This window comes from Eleutherodactylus coqui, chromosome 6, assembly GCF_035609145.1.
Source record: "Eleutherodactylus coqui strain aEleCoq1 chromosome 6, aEleCoq1.hap1, whole genome shotgun sequence".
NCBI lineage: Eukaryota > Metazoa > Chordata > Amphibia > Anura > Eleutherodactylidae > Eleutherodactylus > Eleutherodactylus coqui.
Genome location: NC_089842.1, coordinates 123,745,638 through 123,768,090, shown reverse-complemented (window position 1 = coordinate 123,768,090; position 22,453 = coordinate 123,745,638). Strand labels below are relative to the sequence as shown.

Sequence of the window (22,453 nt, the reverse complement as noted above, 5' to 3'; positions counted from 1 at the left end):
GTCAAGAGGGCGAGCCGTCACCCACTTTACTGCTAGATCGCCAGGTTTCTTCCTGCATGTATATACAGTATACTCTGGCTGATCTGGGCAGACACAGGGGTAGGGAGCTGCCTCCTTAAGAATTCTCCCTTTTTCTGGCTGCTTATTAAAAGTATATTTTCTCTGTACCATTTCAGAGTAAAGCCCTGGTGTCTACAATGTACGTGCTTATTAAGGATTAGTTACATAGAGCAGTGTTTTACACGCCAATCTAAGTCAGCCCTGCTCAGCTATGAGAAACAAATACGTTAAGAGGTGCCAGCCTCCTAATACAGTACAATTGTTTCATCTGGTGGCCAGATGAAAGCTTACTCCAGCCTACTGAAGTTTGTGCTATTATTTACACCAATTTCTGGTAACAAACAGGCCGTGCATGGCCATGCTCCCTCAAACTGGGCGCCACCAACTCTGAAACAGCAGTGGTACATGTAAGCCCCTGAAATCGCAATTTTGGCAATCTCCAATCCCAGACAGTTAAAGGGGTTGTCTCACGAAAGCAAGTGGGGTTATACACTTCTGTATGGCCATATTAATGCACTTTGTAATATACATCGTGCATTAAATATGAGCCATACAGAAGTTATTCACTTACCTGCTCCGTTGCTGGCGTCCCCGTCTCCATGGCTCCGTCTAATTCTGATGTCTTCTGGCGTTTTTAGACGCGCTTGCGCTGTGCGGTCTTCTGCTTCTGGTCGGTGCGGGCACGAGCGGCTTTCCGGCTCCGCCCCTTTCTACGCGTCATCGCGTAGCTCCGCCCCATCACGTGTGCCGATTCCAGCCAATCAGGAGGCTGGAATTGGCAATGGAACGCACAGAGCCCATGGTGCACTATGGGAGAAGACCCGCGGTGCACCATGGGAGAAAACCGCAGTGCATCCCTGGGAAAGGAACGGCGGCCATCTTGGGAGAAGAATTTTATAAGTTCATCTTTCATCACATCGGTGAGTAGCAAGCGGTTTAAAAACCGCTTTAAAATGCTATTTTATGCCAGGGGGGGGGGGTGACAGGGGGAATGGGCTAATGTAAAATTTTGATGTTTGCCGCGAGACAACCCCTTTAACCTCTTAGATGCTGCAGTCATTAGTGACCACAGCATCTAAGGAGTTTGACAGAGGAAGGCGGCTCCATCTGTAAGCCTAGTAGCATCCCACAATGCAACTGTGGGATGTTGATGAGTTACCATAGCAGCTAGGGGCCTAACAAAGGTGACAACCCATTCTACCAGAGGCATGGCCTAATAGTTTACCTGTCAGTTTTCCATCACTTGCAAATTCCAAAGTACTATATAAGTGATCAAAAGATTGCAGGTTTTAACCCCCTCGAGCAGGAAAAATAAAAAACACAAGAGGTTAAAACAGGGGTTTTCCAGGCAGCACCCGCCGAAATACACTTGGTTTGGAGTGGAAGTGCTGCTCTGACCCCTGTGCAGTTGCCACGCTTGTAATAGCGGGCACAGCTTTCATTGAAATCGATGGAAGCCACATCTGTAATTACAAGCACAGCTGCCATTACGAGCGCCGACCACTACACGGAGGCCGGAGCAGTGCTTCCGCTCTGACTCCAGTGTACCCTGGCGGGCGCTGCCTGGTCTGCCTTTTTAAATTAAGCGAAGTTCAATTTTATAATTAAAAAAAAAATTCTCATCTGATTAACGCGGCGAGATCCTGCGTCCCCAGACTATGGAGACAGACTGAGCCACCTAATATAAGGATGTGGTTCAACGCGGTAAACTGGATAATGGAGATGGAGGACCTCACGGCCACACTGGATGGAATTCCAGAACACGGATGAGTACACTCAACTCTGAGATTTAACACAGACATATGTGGTGTCCCACCTATCCACCCCCCACCCCCCAACCTTCCCGCCCCACCTCTTCTCCTAATATATGTAAGTCCACTTATAGAAGTTACGCGTAGCATAGTTTATTTGAAAAACAACGGTTTTGACAGACACGGGTCAGGAAAACCAAGTCAGGCAAGAACATTAAACAAGAATCATAACCCGAAGGAGTATGAATAATCACAAGTGGTTACAGTAACGTTGGTCAATGTTACCCAAATATCTATGTGACCAGAAGGACCCACCTGACAGTTTATTTCATGTTTTGTAACCAAAAAGAAAATGTTAAATAAAGAATTAAAAAAAAAAAATAAAAAATTCCCCCCCCCCCCCAGAAAATATAAAAAATGCAGTGGAGATATTGCAGACACCAATAAAAAATATTAAACATTGATGGATAACTTTAAAGAGGTGTCAAACACTACAATTCATTCTGCAATAAGCCCTCATACAGCTTTGTCACCTGAAAAAATTAAAAGTTTAATTAAAAATAACTAAAGGTTATAAGTTGAGTAAAAAATGAAGGTTTTTATAAAACTAGACTGGCTCTCAAGGGGTTAACCCTGCGAGCAAAGTCCAATCCTACATCCTTTTACAGGGAGATGAGGTCATGAGTTCTGCATTGCATTTACCTGTCTAAAACCACCAGATCGGTCGCTGTTTCAGCATTACTCCTCAGAATTTCCTCCAGTTTCTGGATTTTTTCTTTAAGGTCACGGGGGTCACATTTCCCGTTGAGTATGGAGGCGGTCAGTCCCAAGATTCGTGGACATATCTGGCAACTTTCACAGATCTGTGCATGATGGGGAAAGGAGCAGGTTATGAATTAACTTGCTGCTCGAAAAATTCATAATGGATAAGATCATGACAGATACAAGCTACACCCTCACAATGGGGTCCTTACACCCCCAAAACCTGAGAAACATTATAGAAAACTATGCTGCCCCGCAGGTTCTTAAAGGAGCAGTGTGAGAATTACACATTTTTCTCAAACAGACTAGACCTGAAAGTAATAGGAGGATAGAAAGAAATTGTAATGAAAAAAATTAATTGACTGTTTAGATTCTCCTGCTTGCCCACAAATCACCATGAGTTATTTCAACTCTCACTGTTGTCACATCACTGCAGAACCTGAACTGTAGAGTATGTATAGAACTCTCAGTTAGAATATGGGCAAAAAGCTGAAACTTTGATGGATGGTATATTATAGATTTTTAAATTTCCTATTGGTTTGTGCTCTTCTCATACGGCCTCTGTAAAGAAATATCCTATACTGCGAGCTCCAAAAAGCAGCGTGCAGTTTCCAGCGCTCCCAGTTAATTCAATAAAGAGTAAACGCATCGTTATCCCAGTATCTGCAGATCTGTGTGCCTGCAGCCTCTGAGTGCATGGGAGCACCCTGTGAAGATAGCTAAGGAAATGTCCTTGTGACCACAGAAGCTCTGTACCCAACAACAGACAGTGGATTGCAAAGAAGCTACTTCAAACTAATTTCTAATGTAGCAACATTTTTTGTGCTCCTTTAAAGTTAATGGTGCTGAGATACACACACACACACACACACACACACACACACACACACACACACAGTGGTTTGCTATGGCAAACATTTTTGGAACAAAGCAACCATGTTTTTTCTAATCCTATACAACCCCTTTAAAACCTGCCATGATTCCCCTCCTACCTTCATTATCTCACGATATGGGTGATCCTGGATAGCAAGATGGCACTCGTCGAATACCAGGAGGTTGATCTCGGATAAGGAAAGTCTGTCGCTCTTCAGGACATGAAGGAAGATGTGACAAGTCATAACCAGAATCTGAAATAAAAAAACAAAGAAAATGAAGCCTTGGTGATCCCGTCAGGAAACTGTGTGAGCGTCTGGTGTGAATTTTGACGGTCACATGTTTTCAATGATTCCTTTGTAAACTATCTGACAATTCCCATCACATCCTGCGCCTGACGCGCTCTAAATTGCTCTCGTACTAAACGTTTCTGGAGAATGAAGTTTGACAACTGCCGGGGCGAAAACTCAAAGCCACCGACTTAACTTACTGCCCCTTTTATTAGGCACCTTGTAACAATCAGATTTTTTCTCGCATACAGTTGCTTCCCGCGAAAATGTGTTACAGCAACCCTGCGATATAAGGGGATATACGGGACCCCCTCCGCCACCTACAGGCGTGCGTGGGGACAGCTGTTTGAACACAGGGACATAATCCTGTTGCTGTTATGACTGCTGATAAGTGTTGGTCTTTGGTGCATCATCGGTTGCCATGAATGGCTGGAGGTTGAGAGCCGGACCACCCAACGATGCATTCATGGAGGTACAGACAGACACATCAGCCAGTGTGATAAACTCCAGCAAAATATTGATCAGTGGAGACCCACGCTGATGGCTAGAACAAGGGGGCTGCTCACACAAGCGCTGTTCCCCCACAACTGTCTTTGCCACTTTTCAGCTGCTTCTAGTAGCTAAAAACAGCCCACAGGGGTGTATGGCGCTTACGATAGACCTCTATGCGGGCGTCTTCAGCTGATGGAAACTGACGAAAAGCAGCAAAGATGAGGGGGCACGACACTCGGGTGGGTGCTGCAGTCCCCTCATTCTAGCGATCAGCAGGGGTCTCAGCAGCAGGGCTCCCACTGATCAATACTATTGACATGTCAAAAATTAGTTGAATGTGCGGCTTTTCCTTTATCAAGGCTATTTGCAAACGTTTTCATATGAAGAAGGATTGTAAAGGTAATTACACCCTTTTGGAAACAAGCTAAGTATCTTGCAGGTACAAATAATGCAATTTAAAAGCAAAAAAACCTGTAGACATAGCGAGCAGCAGGTTTTATGTATGAGTCTAATGAGCACATATGGGGCAATTCACATTAGGCCTGCATGAAATTCTTGAGGTCCAAAAGGTAACACTGCAGCAAATTGTACGTTTTGATGGAAAGTTTCCACAGACCATACCTGATGAGCCACAAATGCCTCGTTCCATTTTTCCTTCGACCAACTCTCCACAACTTCTAGACTGGAGAATTCCCCGACCTTCAGATCGGAGTGAGTGCGAACCGCAGACACTTGCTGGGCAACTTGCTTAGCTTAAAAAGTATAAAATGAAGAATTATGCAATTCGGTATCAAGAAGCAAATTGAAAAAAAAAATAGAACAAAACTAAGATTGTTTGCCGTAAAATGGCAGAAAAAAAAAGCATGCAGCACCACTTGGTAGTGTGAATACTGTTTCAATTCTGTACCATTTTCAAATTTTTCCAATTGCAGCCTGCAAGGTAAAAGATGAAGGTTTTCATTTAGGTTGTTCTAGCCATGTCCACGAACTGCCTACATGTAAGGCCATGTTCACACGGCTTTTTTGCAGCAGCAGATTTAATGTAGAATCGAATCTGCACCATATTACGTTTAATGGGAACCTGCGCTCTAGTCTGTATGGCGCAAATCTGTTCCGCACATAGATTTCAAATTCACGTGCAAAAAAAAAAAAAAGTGACATTTCACTTCTTGACATGGAATCTACATTTAGAAGTCAGTATGTGGATTTGCTCATTAAAAAGGACTAAGTCTGAGAAAAACGCAACACCCATTTAAACATAGCCTAAATATACTTTCTCCTCTAGCCCAAGGTTCTCAAGCTGTGCCAAGTGTATTCCCAGAGAAAACTAGGGGGGGGGGGGTACCTGTTAAATTAGGTAAGGCAACATAGAATAAGCCCAACACGGGTGTTGCAAGGATCGAAGAAACCTCTGATCCCAGTAATTTATCTATTCGATCACCACTGTCACTCCTGCAGCATATTCAAAAGGGGGCTACTCTGATTGATAGGGCCACTGGGTTTCCAGGTGATGACTTGTGCAGTCAGTCCTGGGGGCCTAGAACATTAGGGCTATTTGTACACTACGACCCTGATCCGATTTATCAAGGCATCTGTGCCAGAAGCTAAAACCCATACAGGCAGAGGGGGTTAATGAGCTTTAGGCAAACCTTCCCACAGAACAGAATTCCAGTATGCCCAAGTGATGTAGCATCTCCTTCCGCGATGGAAAAGCTTCTGGAAGAGTATATTCACCTATGGATATTTTACCGTATGTACAGAGCTATAATAAACCAGAGTTGTTTTTGCATCAGCAGACTTTATTCCAGCGAGAGCGACACTCCCATCCAGATCATGACATGAAGAAAGAACATATTTAGGTTAATATGAAGTTGGTGACAATTACCAGAATTGACGAGAAACACCGTTCTCTTGGCGGAGTTATTAAAGTCTCCCCGGATCTGATAGGACAGCTCTTTAGTAAGTAGTACGGCGATGAAAGTCTTCCCTGAGCCAGAGTTCAGACACACTATTGTATTGTGGTCCAACGCTGCTTCCAGCAGCTCCACCTGCAGGAGAAACAGAGAACAGGATTTTTTATGATTAACTCCCACCATTATTTAACCCATTAAAAAATGAGAGTTAAACAAACAAAAAAAAACAAAAAAAACTTTATTCTCGTCCATGAAAACTGGTAATAGGATATGTAGCAATATTTTTCACACAGACCATCGGCCGTACAATAAGCTGCCCATGTGTATAGGCTCATAGGCTATAACGGGGTTGTATGCAGTCCGTGGAATATACAGACAGCTCATAGCCCAAAACGTGGCCGAGTGAATTGGTCCTTCGCATCGCAGGGTAAGAAGGTCAAGTAGTACAGTCCATGTTGAGAAGCGTTCCTTAGGGTACGGTAACATGTGGCCAAATTGGTGCACATTTTCCGCAGCTGAAAATCCTCAAATTACACATCCAAGCCCACGCCAAAATGCAGATCCACAGCAGACTTCCCTCTTTCAATTGAAATCAGCTGCAGGTCTTCAGCTAAAAATCAGCACCAGATGGTGCCGATTTGGCTAAAAATCTGGAGAGAAAACATGCTGCAGCTCTACACCCAAGTCCATTACATGTGAAAGTACCCTTAGGGTACCCATACACCTACAACAACTGTGCGACCAACAATTGCTCATCTGACAGCCATTTCCGCCCCTATACACATGAATGCTTTGCTCTGCCGAACATTCATATGTTTAGTGAATTAGGTCTGGCAGTGAATTATCTCATGGGGGAACAAAGGTTCAGGAGTTGAACTTCATTGTCCTGATCCTTCTTTCTCCCAGCATCTGTTGGGAGAAAGTAGAGTTGCCCCCATACACATCAGAGAGTCATCGAAACCTGCCATTATCATAAGGTTTGGAAGACTAAAGTCCAATGATTCTGGGGGCCTTTAGAGTCAAAGACCCCATAAGTGCCTTCTCATCTGTACCCTTGCCACTTGTGGGGTGGTTGGTATATAACTATTAGGATATCTGGCCAATCTGCTTATATAAAGGGTCTGTCATAGTGTTAAGTTCTACATAAAGTAGCAAGAATTTACATACACTACAGTCAGAAGCGGTCAAGATATGCTGGGAGTTGTAGTTTTGGGCCATAGGTTGGAGACCACTGTTGTGTCCAACTACAAGCACCCTATGCACTCCTTACATGACGTAGACGCAATTTACACTTTGAGTACAACCAGTACCTGATATTTCCTAGGGGTGTATATATTGTCATGAATTGCCTCCTGCTGCCAGGGTAGTCCAAAGAAAGGACCCATGGGCGAGGAGGCTGGGGTCAGGAGCTGCAGGCCTGCCATGCTGAGGGTCTTCTATCATCCAGTGACTTAGATCATTGCAGCTTAGGGTCAGCACAGCTTTCTGCCAGTACAGAGAAGAGAGAGAAGACATAAGAGGATGAGACGTCATAACATGAGGACCTCTACAGCAGATTCCGGAAGTTTATTGCAGTTACTCACCTCCTTTAGTCAAAAAGGTGAAGAGTCTTGAAACGTTCTTTGACATTGTCATAACTGCAAAGACACATCAGTGCAAAATGTTATATATGTGGTTACAAAGATGCAAGAAAGTGTTACAATAAGATTAAAAATGTTATATGAAGGCAAAAAAATAGCTAAATGATAGATTTCCGTCACCGTAAAAGGGGTTTCTCCTCCTCCTCTCACATCAGAGGTTAGCTGTGATCAGTGGAGGAAGACAAGGCCAGCCACAGAGTTCCCCTATGTAAAACATGGATATGACGGCTCACCATTCTGAAGGGGACCCCCTTACTGTGCGTCCTAGTAGCATACGGACAGGCGGGGTCCTGGTGGGACAACCTATTTAGTTATAGTAAACTGCAATCTATACTAGTCAACCATAAAACCACCTGTCTGAAATTTTGTTGGTTCCCCCCCCCCCTCATGCCCCCAAATCAGCTCTGCCTCGTCAAGGCATGGATGTCACAAACCCTCTGAAGGTGACCTGTAGTATCGGGCACCAAGACACCAGCAGCAGATCCTTTAAAGGAGAACCTGCCATCACATTTGAGCTCTGTAAACTATGTTAGGGGACTCGAAAGTGATGGAATGTGAGCCTGGTGAGGTGTTTCATCCTCACTGTGCTCCCCATTGCTGCTCGGTGTCCCCGTGAAGAAGGCCTGCGCACACAGGGTGACTATCCAGCCAGCTGTATGGAGGTGCTCTCCGACAAGAGATGAATGAGAGAGAGAGTACACACAGCCAGCTGAGATTAGTCACGCTGTGTGTGCCAGCTTCACGGTGACACCGAGCAGGAAGGGGGTGCAAGGTCAGTATGAAACACAGCTCCCTGGACACCCCGTTCTATCACCTTACAGCCACATAATGTAGCTTGTGGGGCTCTAAAGTGATGACAGCGATAAATCATTTTTTTTCATTCATCGCAGTTCAAGATACATTCCAAAATGCCAGGAGTGTGACAGCATCAATGGTGCAAAAAGACAAAGATCCTTAATTCCTCCATGACGAAAAAACAGCAACGTTTCGACTCAAGAGTCTTTCTCAAGCATGCTCGGTACTGCTCCATTCATTTCAATGGGGTAGACAGAAACAACAAGGTGCTGTGCTTGGCTGTCTGAAGCAGCCATTTACCTGCGCCATTGAGGAGAATGGAGCTGCTGTTGCGCTTGTGTGACCAGCAGCTTCTATTCCCCACTATACGACAGAAATGTCTCTTGAACTGCGAAATAGGGGGGACACCAGTCCCCCATTCTCAGGACCAGTTGGAATCCAAGCAGTCGGACCCTCACCGCTTTATCAGTTTACCCCATTAATTATAGTACGTTGTGAGGTGCGGCCTCCATGGATCAGACTTTTTTCAGTATATCTCAGATGCTCAATCACATTGAGATCTGGGAATGTGGAGCCCAAGTTATCCATCACCTTGAACGGTCATGTCCCTCAAACCATTCCTGTGTCATTTTAGCAGTGTGACAGCAGGGGGCATTATCCTGCTGAAAGAGGCCACCGCCATTAGGGAACACCGTTGCCATGAAGGGGTGCATCTGGTCTACAACATCTAGGTAGGTGATACGTGTCATAGTAACATCCACATGAATGCCAGGACCTGAGGTTTCCCAGGGCATCACATAGCCTCTGCTAGCTTGTCTTCCTAAAACGCATCCTGGTGCCATCTCTTCCCCAGGTAGAAGACGGGCATGTACCCGGCCGTCCACATGATGTAAAAGACAATGTAACTCATCAGACCAGACCACCTTCCTCCATTGCTTCACGGTCCAGATCTGACACTCACATGTGTATTGTAGCCACTACAGTAGTGGACAGGGGTCAGCATGGGCCCACTGACCAGTCTGTGGCTACAGAGCACGCTGCAGTGTTCTGTGTGCTCGTACACCTAGCAGCCAGCAGACTGTACTGCAGTAGCTCTTTACAGGGATTGGACCAGACCACCTTCCTCCATTGCTGCACAGTCTAGATCTAACGCTCACATGTCTATTATAGCCACTATCAGTAGTGGACAGGGGTCAGCATGGGCCCAATGACCAGTCTGTGGCTACGGAGCACGCTGCAGTGCTCTGTGTGCTCGGACACCTAGCAGCCAGCAGACTGTACTGCAGTAGCTCTTCTGTGGGATCGGACCAGACCACCTTCTTCCATTGCTCCGCGGTCCAGATCTGACGCTCACATGTCTATTATAGCCACTATCAGTAGTGGACAGGGGTCAGCATGGGCCCAGTGACCAGCCTGTGGCTACAGAGCAAGCTGCAGTGCTCTGTGTGCTCGGACACCTAGCAGCCAGCAGATTGTACTGTAGTAGCTCTTCTGTGGGATCAGACCGGACCACCTTCTTCCATTGCTGCACAGTCTAGATCTAACGCTCACATGTCTATTGTAGCCACTACAGTAGTGGACAGGGGTCAGCATGGGCCCACTGACCAGTCTGTGGCTATGGAGCACGCTGCAGTGCTCTGTGTGCTCGTACACCTAGCAGCCAGCAGACTGTACTGCAGTAGCTCTTTACAGGGATTGGACCAGACCACCTTCTTCCATTGCTCCATGGTCCAGACCTGACGCTCACATGTCTATTAAAGCCACTATCAGTAGTGGACAGGGGTCAGCATGGCCCACTGACCAGTCTGTGGCTACAGAGCACGCTGCAGTGCTCTGTGTGCTCGGACCCCTAGCAGCCAGCAGCTTGTACTACAGTAGCTCTTCTCTGGGATTGGACCAGACTGTTAGCTTTCTCTCCCCATCAACGAGCCATGGCTGCCCATGACCCTACAACTACTTCACTGGTGGTCCTCCTTGTAGTTACTAACCACTACATCTCAGGAACACCACACAAGACCTGCCGTTTTGGAGATGCTCTCACCCAGTCATCATAATTTGGCCCTTGGGCTCAGATCCTTACACTTGCCCAATTTCCTGCTTCCAACACATCATCTTTAAGAACTGACTGTTCACTTGCTGCCCAATATATCCCTCCCAGGTGCCATTGTCACTAAATAATCAATGCCATTACCTTCACTGGCTAATTGGTGTATTCAGTCACAATGCTGCATTTAAAAGGATTCCTCTTGGCAGCAGCGCTCAGAGGGTCACATCTCCCACCCCCGACTACTAATACACAGTCTATGTGCTGGAGGTGTAGTGTTCATAGTGGGATAGTCTGTCTCACACTGCACTACACAGAGGCTTAAAGGGACACTCCAGGCAAAACTGTTAAAGGGGCATTCCACAGACTCAGCAAAATTGTAAAAATTTGCCTAACATTTCCACTTATAGCCATTATTGCAAACACCCATCTAAATCATTAAACTAAACTCCAGTACTGTTTTTGCCGACCTCCTCATCCACTGCTCTCCACACAGTTACTTAAGATGCTCACCGGGGAGTGTAAAAACTACATCTCCCACAATGCCCCCCTGCCCGTTACTGACCAGTGCGCAGTGCCAACTGTACAATTGTGTCTCAGTACAGAAGTTGGAAGGCACTGGGCACGCCTGGCCAGTACAACAGCGGAGCAGACGGGTCATAACCATTGGATACAATGGGGAACTTAAGATAGGTGATAAATTGCTGGAAGTCCAACCTCTGAGGACCATGAGATGGACACACAACGGGTGAAGGCAGCAGTGATGCATGGCCACTGCACCAATCACTGTTTAACCCCTTATTGACGAAGCCTGTTTACGTCTTAGTGACAGCGACACATTTTGGGAATCTGACCTGTGTCACTTTAACATAGAATAACTCCATAAAGGTTTTGCATATCCCAGTAATTCTGACATTGTTTTTTCGCCACATGTTGTACTTCATTTAGGTGGTAAAAATAGACTGATAGAATTTGTGTACATTTATTAAAAGTGCCAATATTTCACATTTTCAACTGTAATATTTCAAATATGTGCAAACATACAATACACATTTTTGATAAAATATATATTCCCATGCGTTTACTTTATTTTGGGCGCACATTTGAATAACTTTAGTTTTTTTGTTTTTCTTAACCATTTAGGAGACATACAAATTTAACATTATTAACATTTTGAGGAACATTTTGCTTTCCGACACCAAGCCAACATTGCAAAGGCTCATAGGTGTCAAAATAGAGACACCCACAAATGATGTCCGTATGCACAACGGGGCCCAAACAGAAAGGAGCATTACACTTCAACTGTTTTTAACTTTGTCATCGCCATTATCTGTGATAGTGGCGATCACATGACCGGAGACCGCTCATCGCGACCCTCGGTCACTCCTCCAGGCTCTCAGCTACCTATAGTAGCCTGGAGCAAGGAGATTTTGAATTTCTCAGGCGCTCCTTAGCTTCTGCGCCTACGTCCGCCACTTTACCGACACGCGCATGCGACGAAGTTGGAAAAGGGTCCGCGGTTAAAGATCCTGTCGGGAGACATCGCCGAAGGCCTTGAGTAACTTCACCTCCCTTTTTTTTCCCGCTTTTACGTGATTGCTGTTATTCATTGGATAGCGGCGATCATGTGACCAGAGAACGCGTACTGTGGGCCCCCGTGAAATCTCTAGGCTCTTGGCTACGTTTGGTAGCCAGGTGCAGGGAGATTTTAAATTACCCTGGCAATCCATGGCTTTTGCGCAAGCGTCCGTGATTTTTGCGATGAGTGAGTGTGCAGAAGCGGGGGTAAGGTCCGCGGATAAATCCGGGGGCCTTAGTTACATTATTTTATCCTCCCTCACAAATATGATAGGGGAGATGAAACGTAAGCTTTTTACACTTTTTTTTCCCCCACTTTAAATGATCAGTTATCCATTGGATAACAGTGATCATGTGACTGAGAATCACATACAGCGGTCCTCAGTGACATCTCTCTGCTCCCGGGTACACATGGTAGCCAGGAGCAGAGGGATTTTAAATTTTGCGTGTCGCGAGCCCTTCTGCGCACGCGCCAGATGTATGACGTCAGGCGTCCATGTGCAGAAGGGAACGTCAGGTCCTGGAAGACCGGGACATCACGGAGGGTGGGGTGAGTATTATTCCCTCCCCTCATGGATACAATTCTTGAGGGGAGGTGAAACTTTAACTTTATTTTACTTTTTTAAAACTTTTTCGTGATCACCGCTATCCATTGGAAAGCGGCGATCACAGACCCGTGCTGATCTTCTCTTCTACACATGCACCGCAATTTTTCCTTGGGCACACATGCGCGGAAGACGCCGGAGGGTCTGTTCCAGACCATATCAGCAGGGGACATCGCGGAGGATGGGGGTAAGTGGTTTCAGCTCCCCTCGTGGATGCGATCCACGAGGAGAGCTAAAACTAACTTTTTATTTACTTTAATGTGATCGGCACTATCTGCGGGGCTCCCCGCAGCCCCTTATGACAGCTCCATGTTGTTGGCTACCTCCGGGAGAATGGACCAGTGGTCACACATGCGCCATTCGTGTGATCCCTGGGGTTCCAGCAGTTGGACCCCCATTTAAAAACCCATCCTGTAGAGAGGCGATAGGGGATTTTCACAATATGACCCTTTAGTCTGAAAAGGATTCAACTGTCAGCTCTTCAGATTCCAAGGTAATAGCCAGAATTGTGAATGCAGCTCTGGATGTGATTAGAGTATAAGATATAATGTGTGTTACCCCCTTGTAACTCGCTGTTACGCCTCTGGCATCCTATAGAGAATGAATCCTATTAGATTTAACCTCTTGTTTCTTCTCCCAACCTCCTCTACATATAAGGTAACCATTTCCCCACTAGTGTGTAATGAGCCATTACTTATGATGGAAGGATTATAAATGTCACCCTGGAGAGGTCTGGGGTCTGCGGTCTTGGGTGGGGGGTCATTACCCGTGTTTATCTCTGAGCCGTCCCTGAGCTTCTTAGATCCGGTCACCTAGAAGGAAACAAATACAAGGTGGTTTAGTTGCTTTCCTGCCTTTGCGGCTCCGCAGAATCTACTGACTAGCGATTTTTGGCAGGTGGTCTTTCGCCCGGGCTTCGGACATGTGCGGCGGTGCCGAGATACAGAATAATTAGCGTGGGTGAGAAGCTGAACACACTGAGCGGAATCCATGGGAGCAGCGTCAGACCGTGCCGTAACCGTGCGCTCCGACACCTCCTGCTTTGTCTCGGTGCACCCCAGATCTCAGGGGGGGGGGGGGGGGGGCGCGTAAATTAGCTGGAGCGCCCAGACAGGAGGATGTCATATGTATGCCTTTCGTCTCCTAACAGCTTGTAAAAGCCCTGATAGCGCTGAGGTCTGTGAACCGCCATTTTCACGTTCAGAAGGAAATATAAAGTTACGCTGAAGTTAATGAGGAACGGTGAAGACCAACATGACATAAATAATGAGGTAAACGAAGTTAACGGCCTCATAAAACAGACGGCCCGGACAGACAGGTGGGATGGCGGCCCGGGGGGCATCGCTGGCCGGGGATCTTAGGGCGCTATTCACATGGCAATTGTGGTCTGTGTAAAACGGACTGATTCTTCAGCGCTTTTCTCTGCTCTTCTTTTTTTATATGGTATCCATAGTAACCAGTGTTAAAAACATGGCACACTCATGACCATCGCACATAGGACAAGCAGACATTTTTGTAACTTGGACTATCAGAGAGACATTCCCAGTGTGCACTAACCAGTCTCGGACTGACGGAACGCGCGCAGGAATATCGCCTCCGTGAATACGGCCCAAGGCCTCCTGCACGCTGCAGAGCCAGGTCCTGCTTGCTGTCAGGCATGCACAGTACAGATTTTTTTTTATATTCTGGGCCGTTGCTAGGCGACAACGCGGAATCCGTGACCTGTCTGCAATGTTCATTGTGGACGGGCCACGGATCGGACGGCTTCCATTGACCTCAATTGAAACCGTCTGCTCAGAATCCACGGAAAAACTGAGCATGCTGCGATTTATTTTGTACGGCAAAAAGCGTTACAAAAAACGCTAAAAAACAGAGGCAAAATGCTAATTTTTAGCATTTTGCCTCCCAAAAAAATGCAATAAAAGTGATCAAAAAAGCCGTACATTCCCCAAAATAGAACCAACAAAAACCACAGCTCGTCTCGCAAAAAATAAGCCCTTATAGAGCTTCGTACATAGAAAAATAAAAAAATTACAGGACTTTGAATGCAGCTATAGAGAAAAAAAAAGATTTTAAACAAAAAGGGTTTTTATTGCAAAAAAGTGTAAAAACCTAAAAAAATATAACAATTTTGGTATTGTTGTAACTGTACCGACCCGCAGAAAAAATTTAGTGTGTCATTTTTGCAGCATGATTAATGCTGTAAAAAAAAAAAAAAAAAAAAAATCTATGGCAGAATTGATGCGTTTTCTCTCCCTGTTATCATATAAAAAATAATAAAAGTTTTACGATAGTCTATGTACCCAAAAGTGGCACCGATAAAAACTACAGCTCGCCACGCAAAAAACAAGCCCTCATACGGCCGCGTCGACGGAAAAATAAAAAAGTTATGGCTTTTGAAAACTGGAGATGGAAAAATACCAAAAATCGCTTGGTCCTCAACGCCAAAATAGGCCATGTCATTAAGGGGTTAAAGGCAATCAACTATATTGCCTTCCACAGCTCCACTCACATTAGCATGTCGGAATTGCGCAATACGCGAGTGCAAAAAGTAACAAAGTAGGGTCATTTTTGCCCATTGTGGTGTATATACACACACGCCCATACGTGATGACATTGTGTACGGGTGGCAGGTATACGCGTCATCACTGAGCGATGGTGTGGGAAATATACGAAAAAAAACAGGTTACTGCGTTTTATGCTTCTGGCCACGTGCGCCGGCCTCAGGGCTCCTGCACACTTGCGCTTTTCTTGCACAATTTTTTCACGCGATATCGCTACGTTTTTTTAATGCGATTGTCAGTGGGACTTTCTAATGTTAAAAACGCATCGCACAAAAATCGCAAAGAACAAACCTGTGATGTGTTTTCAACATTAGAAAGTCCCATTGACCTTCGCACAAAAAAACCACAGCGATATCAAGATCTGCTTGCTGTAGGTGAATGGAAACTTACACCAAGTGGCTCACGCGACCAGGTAGGATGCGGCATGTGGGAGGCACACAGGGGATTCGGGCGGTGAGCGGCAAGTAACTGGACTGTGGAGGCTCGCAGGCGGTCACGCGTAGTACATGGCTTTTTCTTTGTATTTCCCGCGCCGTGGCTTAGCGATGACCTGGTACCCGCAGCCCGTACGTAATGTTAATGGAGGCCGTCCGCGCTGCTTCTGCCGTAAAATAGAACATGCTGCGATTTTTCTTCTGCTCGCAGAACACGCAATTCGTATCTGCGAGTGCAAAGGAAAAAACTGGGCTCTGCCGCTCCTGGGAAAGCTGGGTCTCCCCCGCACAACCCTCGTTACCCAGCTTTCCCAATGTGCAAAATAGTGGGAAAGAATTTAAGGGACACGGCCATTCAGATCCGCAGGAAAACTGGGGCCGTCCTGGAAGTCACACTAGTTGTCATCCAGCTCTTCCCGGAAATGGTTAATATATGAGGGCGACTCAAGTCCCTCCCCCTCGAGGGCGGCAGCACTACACTAAGGGCCCTCAGCTACTCCGATGTGTCCGAGCTAGTAATTCTTTCAGGGGGGAATACAATTCTGAAGCATTTCATCTTAGTCCTCTACATCGTGCAGTTCCTCTGTTATTCCTCCTGGAAGCACATGAGTAGACTGACACCCGGGTGGAATCAGCTGGGGTCTGATTACTGACAGCAATGATTTGACAGTGTCAGACTCTGTAGGACCGCCCCCTACTGGTAACACCCAGATGTCAGCTTATTCATACATTTCCAGGAGGAACAACAGAGGAACAGTTCAACATCCATATAAGAGGAAAACCCACTTGGCATGGTTATAAGGAATGCTAGCAGGCCGTATCCTAAGACACACAAGTAGACCCCGGCGGGAGGTCACATAACACGCTGTCCGCGAGTTCACCGCCACTGCGGACTCCGAGGACCTGCAGCGTGGAGGACGGGCACAAGTCACCTCGGGCATCCAGCTCATCACATGTCATTTTACAGGCAGGGGTTACCCTTTTAAAAACCCAGCCTGGCACTATAACCCTGGCAGCAGATTCTGCTGACCACTGAAGTATCTGCTTACCCAATACTGTTAGATGTTATACTTGGCACCAGGCTGCTAGGCACCATGCCACCCAAGTGCTGGGCACCAGGTTCTGTAATTCCTATCTACTGGGCACTATAAAATCCAACACTGTGCCACCCAACAACTAGCTCCTTGACACCACAATGCTCAAGAACCAGCTGCGACCATACCACCCAAGTGCCAGGCACCAGAAAAGCCAGAACACTAGCTACCAGGCACCATGCCACCCAAGTGCCGAGCACCAAATACCCAACAGCCAGACACCATGTTCCATAATACCCAACTGCTGGGCACTGTGCCACCCAACACCACAACGCTCAGCAGCCAGCTCCATGGCACCATAAAACCCAGCAGCCTGGCACCGTGCCACCCAACAAACAGCTGCCTGGCACCACAAGACCTGCCAACTACATATCAGACACCCCAGCCCGCCGCCTGCTCTGCAGTACCCGGCATCCCCTGTGTGTGGCGCGGCAGCGGCTCCCGGACACATGGATTGCTGCAGCAGCGCATTGTGCCGGGCTCTGCGGCCGATCATCAGACAGGAGGAGGGTCTTACCCGCGGCCGGCCGGCTCATGGGATCCGCACTGCACGTAGGAGCTCAGCCGCCGGACTCCTCTCCCGGACTGTGCGATTCCGGTCCCGGGGGGTGAGAGGGAGAGCGGCGCAGATCGGGCCCGTCCACCGGCCTCCGCCAAGAGCTCGCCGCCTGACGTCACAGTCATGTGACCGTCCACCGGAAAGGGAGGAGCCTAGAGAGGAAGCCATCCAGGGAGAAGCAGCTCACCGTGTGTCTGCAGTGGTCTCCTCTAGACCGACGGAACCCGCCTGTTCATACCTCACAGCATCCCTGTACCTGCCTGTATCTGTGTGCCCGACGTCATATCCCCGTACCTGCCTGTATCTGTGTGCCCACCGTCATATCCTTGTACCTGCCTGTATCTGTGTGCCCACCGTCATATCCCCGTACCTGCCTGTATCTGTGTGCCCACCGTCATATCCCCGTACCTGCCTGTATCTGTGTGCCCACCGTCATATCCCCGTACCTGCCTGTATCTGTGTGCCCACCGTCATATCCCCGTACCTGCCTGTATCTGTGTGCCCACCGTCATATCCCCGTACCTGCCAGTATCTATGTGCCCGCCGTCATATCCCCGTACCTGCCTGTATCTGTGTGCCCGCCGTCATATCCCCGTACCTGCCTGTATCTGTGTGCCCGCCGTCATATCCCCGTACCTGCCTGTATCTGTGTGCCCACCGTCATATCCCTGTACCTGCCTGTGTCTGTGTGCCCGCCGTCATATCCCCGTACCTGCCTGTATCTGTGTGCCCGCCGTCATATCCCCGTACCTGCCTGTATCTGTGTGCCCACCGTCATATCCCCGTACCTGCCTGTATCTGTGTGCCCGCCGTCATATCCCCGTACTTGCCTGTATCTGTGTGCCCACCGTCATATCCCCGTACCTGCCTGTATCTGTGTGCCCACCGTCTTATCCCCGTACCTGCCTGTATCTGTGTGCCCACAGTCATATCCCCGTACCTGCCTGTATCTGTGTGCCCGACGTCATATTCCCGTACCTGCCTGTATCTGTGTGCCCACCGTCATATCCCCGTGCCTGCCTGTATCTGTGTGCCCGCCGTCATATCCCCGTACCTGCCTGTATCTGTGTGCCCGCCGTCATATCCCCGTACCTGCCTGTATCTGTGTGCCCACCGTCATATCCCCGTACCTGCCTGTGTCTGTATGCCCGCCGTCATATCCCCGTACCTGCCTGTATCTGTGTGCCCGCCGTCATATCCCCGTACCTGCCTGTATCTGTGTGCCCACCGTCATATCCCCGTACCTGCCTGTATCTGTGTGCCCGCCGTCATATCCCCGTACCTGCCTGTATCTGTGTGCCCACCGTCATATCCTTGTACTTGCCTGTATCTGTGTGCCCACCGTCATATCCCCGTACCTGCCTGTATCTGTGTGCCCACCGTCTTATCCCCGTACCTGCCTGTATCTGTGTGCCCACAGTCATATCCCCGTACCTGCCTGTATCTGTGTGCCCGACGTCATATTCCCGTACCTGCCTGTATCTGTGTGCCCACCGTCATATCCCCGTGCCTGCCTGTATCTGTGTGCCCACCGTCATATCCCCGTGCCTGCCTGTATCTGTGTGCCCACCGTCATATCCCCGTACCTGCCTGTATCTGTGTGCCCGCCGTCATATCCCCGTACCTGCCTGTGTCTGTGTGCCCGCCGTCATATCCCCGTACCTGCCTGTGTCTGTGTGCCCGCCGTCATATCCCCGTACCTGCCTGTGTCTGTGTGCCCGCCGTCATATCCCCGTACCTGCCTGTGTCTGTGTGCCCGCCGTCATATCCCCGTACCTGCCTGTGTCTGTGTGCCCGCCGTCATATCCCCGTACCTGCCTGTGTCTGTGTGCCCGCCGTCATATCCCCGTACCTGCCTGTGTCTGTGTGCCCGCCGTCATATCCCCGTACCTGCCTGTGTCTGTGTGCCCGCCGTCATATCCCCGTACCTGCCTGTGTCTGTGTGCCCGCCGTCATATCCCCGTACCTGCCTGTGTCTGTGTGCCCGCCGTCATATCCCCGTACTTGCCAGTATCTGTGTGCCTGCCGTCATATCCCCGTACCTGCCTGTATGTGTGTGCCCGCCGTCATATCCCCGTACCTGCCTGTATCTGTGTGCCCGCCGTCATATCCCCGTACCTGCCTGTATCTGTGTGCCCCCCGTCATATCCCCGTACCTGCCTGTATCTGTGTGCCCCCCGTCATATCCCCGTACCTGCCTGTATCTGTGTGCCCGCCATCATATCCCCGTACCTGCCTGTATCTGTGTGCCCGCCGTCACTTCCCCGTACCTACCTGTTCTGTGTACCCACCGTCATATCTCTGTATCTGCCTGTATCAGTGTGCCCAGTGTCATATCCCTGTACCTGCCCGTTTCTCTGCACCAGCCGTCTTATCCCCGTATCTGTGTGCCCACTGTCATATCCCCGTACCTGCCTGTATCTGTGTGCCCACCGTCATATCATTGTACCTGCCTGTATCTGTGTGCCCACCGTCATATCCCTGTACCTGCCTGTATCTGTGTGCCCACCGTCATATCCCCGTACCTGCCTGTATCTCTGCGCCAGCCGTCTTATCCCTGTATCTGTGTGCTCACTATCATATCCTTGTACCTGCCTGTATCTGTGTGCCCACCGTTATATTCCTGTACCTGCCTGTATCTGTGTGCCCACCGTCCTATCCTTGTACCTGTCTGTATCTGTGTGCCCACCATCCTATCACTCTACCTGCCTGTATCTGTGTGCCCGCCGTCATATCCCCATAATTGCCTGTTCTGTGTGCCCGCCGTCATATCCCCGTACCTGCCTGTATCTGTGTGCATGCCGTCACTTTCCCGTACCTACCTCTATCTGTGTGCCCACCGTCATATCTCTGTATCTGTCTGTATCAGTGTGCCCACTGTCATATCCCTGTACCTGCCCGTATCTCTGCACCAGCCGTCTTATCCCCGTATCTGTGTGCCCACCGTCATATCCCCGTACCTGCCTCTATCTGTGTGCCCACCGTCATATCCCCGTACCTGCCTCTATCTGTGTGCCCACCGTCATATCCCCGTACCTGCCTGTATCTGTGTGCCCACCGTCATATCCCCGTACCTGCCTGTATCTGTGTGCCCACCGTCATATCCCCGTACTTGCCTGTATCTGTTTGCCCACCGTCACATCCCCGTACCTACCTGTTCTGTGTACCCACTGTCATCTCCCTGTATCTGCCCCTATCTCTGCGCCAGCCGTCTTATTCCTGTATCTGTGTGCCCACCGTCATATCCTTGTACCTGCCTGTTTCTGTGTGCCCACCGTCATATCCTTGTACCTGCCTGTGTCTGTGTGCCCACCGTCATATCCTTGTACCTGCCTGTATCTGTGTGCCCACCGTCATATCCTTGTAACTGCCTGTATCTGTGTGCCCACCGTCATATCCTTGTACCTGCCTGTATCTGTGTGCCCACCGTCATATCCTTGTACCTGCCTGTATCTGTGTGCCCACCGTCATATCCTTGTACCTGCCTGTATCTGTGTGCCCACCGTCATATCCTTGTACCTGCCTGTATCTGTGTGCCCACCGTCATATCCTTGTAACTGCCTGTATCTGTGTGCCCACCGTCATATCCTTGTACCTGCCTGTATCTCTGCGCCAGCTGTCTTATCCTTGTATCTGTGTGCCCACCGTGCTATCCCCGTACCTGCCTGTATCTGTGTGCCCACCATTATATTCCTGTACCTGCCTGTATCTGTGTGCCCACCGTCCTATCCTTGTACCTGTCTATCTGTGTGCCCACCGTCCTATCCCTGTACCTGCCTGTATCTGTGTGCCCACCCTCATATTCTCGTACCTGCATGTATCTGTGTGCCCACTGTCATTTCCCTGTACCCGCCTTTGTGCCGCCTCTGTTAACTGGCTTCCTGTCTTTGCCTCTCGCAGCTCTGGTTTGGGGTTTATTCACATTTCGGCCACAACTCTTGACAAAAAAGGCGCTTGTTAATACCCGGCTACAGGGAAAGTGGCTGCGGGTTTGGGGGTCCCATGTGGTCCCCCCTTAGTTCTGGGAGCCTCGGACGGGACGGATCTGTTGTGTTACCTGTGGAGCTTTCTCTGCAGTCTGGCTGGAATCGCATCATATTGCAGCATCATGCGCTGTTCGTGCTGGAAGCTAGACGGCCCCCTATTTATAGTCCTCGCGGTCTGTCAGCGCTGTGCTGGACGGCCCCTATGACAGTCCACGCGGTCTGTCAACGCTGTGCTGGACGGCCCCCATTATAGTCCTAACGGTCTGTCGGCACTGTGCTGGATGGCCCCTATTATAGTCCGCTCGGTCTGTCAGCGCTGTGCTGGGTGGCCCCTATTATAGTCCGCGCGGTCTGTCAGCGCTGTGCTGGATGGCCCCCATTATAGTCCGCGTGGTCTGTCAGCGCTGTGCTGGACGGCCCCCATTACAGTTTGCGCGGTCTCTTAGTGCTGTGCTGGATGGCCCTTTATTATAGTCCGCACAGTCTGTTAGCGCTGTGCTGGACGGCCGCCCTTATAGTCCGCGTGGTGTGTGCTGGACAGCCCCTATTATAGTCCGCGTGGTCTGTCAGCGCTGTGCTGGACGGCCCCCATTATAGTCCTAACGGTCTGTCAGCACTGTGCTAGACAGCCGCTATTTCAGTCCGCGTGGTCTGTCTGCGCTGTGCTGGATGGCCCCTTATTACAGTCCGCGTGGTCTTTCAGCGCTGTGCTGGATGGCCCCCATTATAGTCCGCGTGGTCTGTCAGTGCTGTGCTGGACGGCCCCCATTACTGTTTGCGCGGTCTCTTAGTGCTGTGCTGTATGGCCTCTATTATAGTCCGAACAGTCTGTCAGCGCTGTGCTGGACGGCCACCCTTATAGTCCGCATGGTGTGTGCTAGACAGCTCCCATTATAGTCCGCGTGGTCTGTCAGCGCTGTTCTGGGCGGCCCCTATTATAGTCCGCGTGGTCTGTCAGCGCTGTGCTGGGCGGCCCCTATTATAGTCCGCACGGTCTGTCAGCGCTGTGCTGG

The 22,453-nt window shown here is 49.0% G+C and overlaps 1 protein-coding gene across 1 annotated transcript in view; it reads right to left on the bottom strand.

Annotated features, from left to right (window-relative positions):
• DICER1 (dicer 1, ribonuclease III) overlaps window positions 1–17,563 on the bottom strand; it is a 60,143-nt gene extending 42,580 nt beyond the window's left edge. The window contains exons 1-8 of the mRNA XM_066572390.1: window positions 17,413–17,563; window positions 13,570–13,615; window positions 7,725–7,778; window positions 7,452–7,626; window positions 6,114–6,276; window positions 4,850–4,980; window positions 3,566–3,700; window positions 2,514–2,674 (exon numbers count right to left, since the gene is read on the bottom strand). Of these exons, the coding sequence (XP_066428487.1) occupies window positions 2,514–2,674; window positions 3,566–3,700; window positions 4,850–4,980; window positions 6,114–6,276; window positions 7,452–7,565 (704 nt within the window). The 5' untranslated portion in view covers window positions 7,566–7,626; window positions 7,725–7,778; window positions 13,570–13,615; window positions 17,413–17,563. The remainder of the gene's footprint in view (window positions 1–2,513; window positions 2,675–3,565; window positions 3,701–4,849; window positions 4,981–6,113; window positions 6,277–7,451; window positions 7,627–7,724; window positions 7,779–13,569; window positions 13,616–17,412) is intronic.
• Window positions 17,564–22,453: the final 4,890 nt, after the last annotated feature.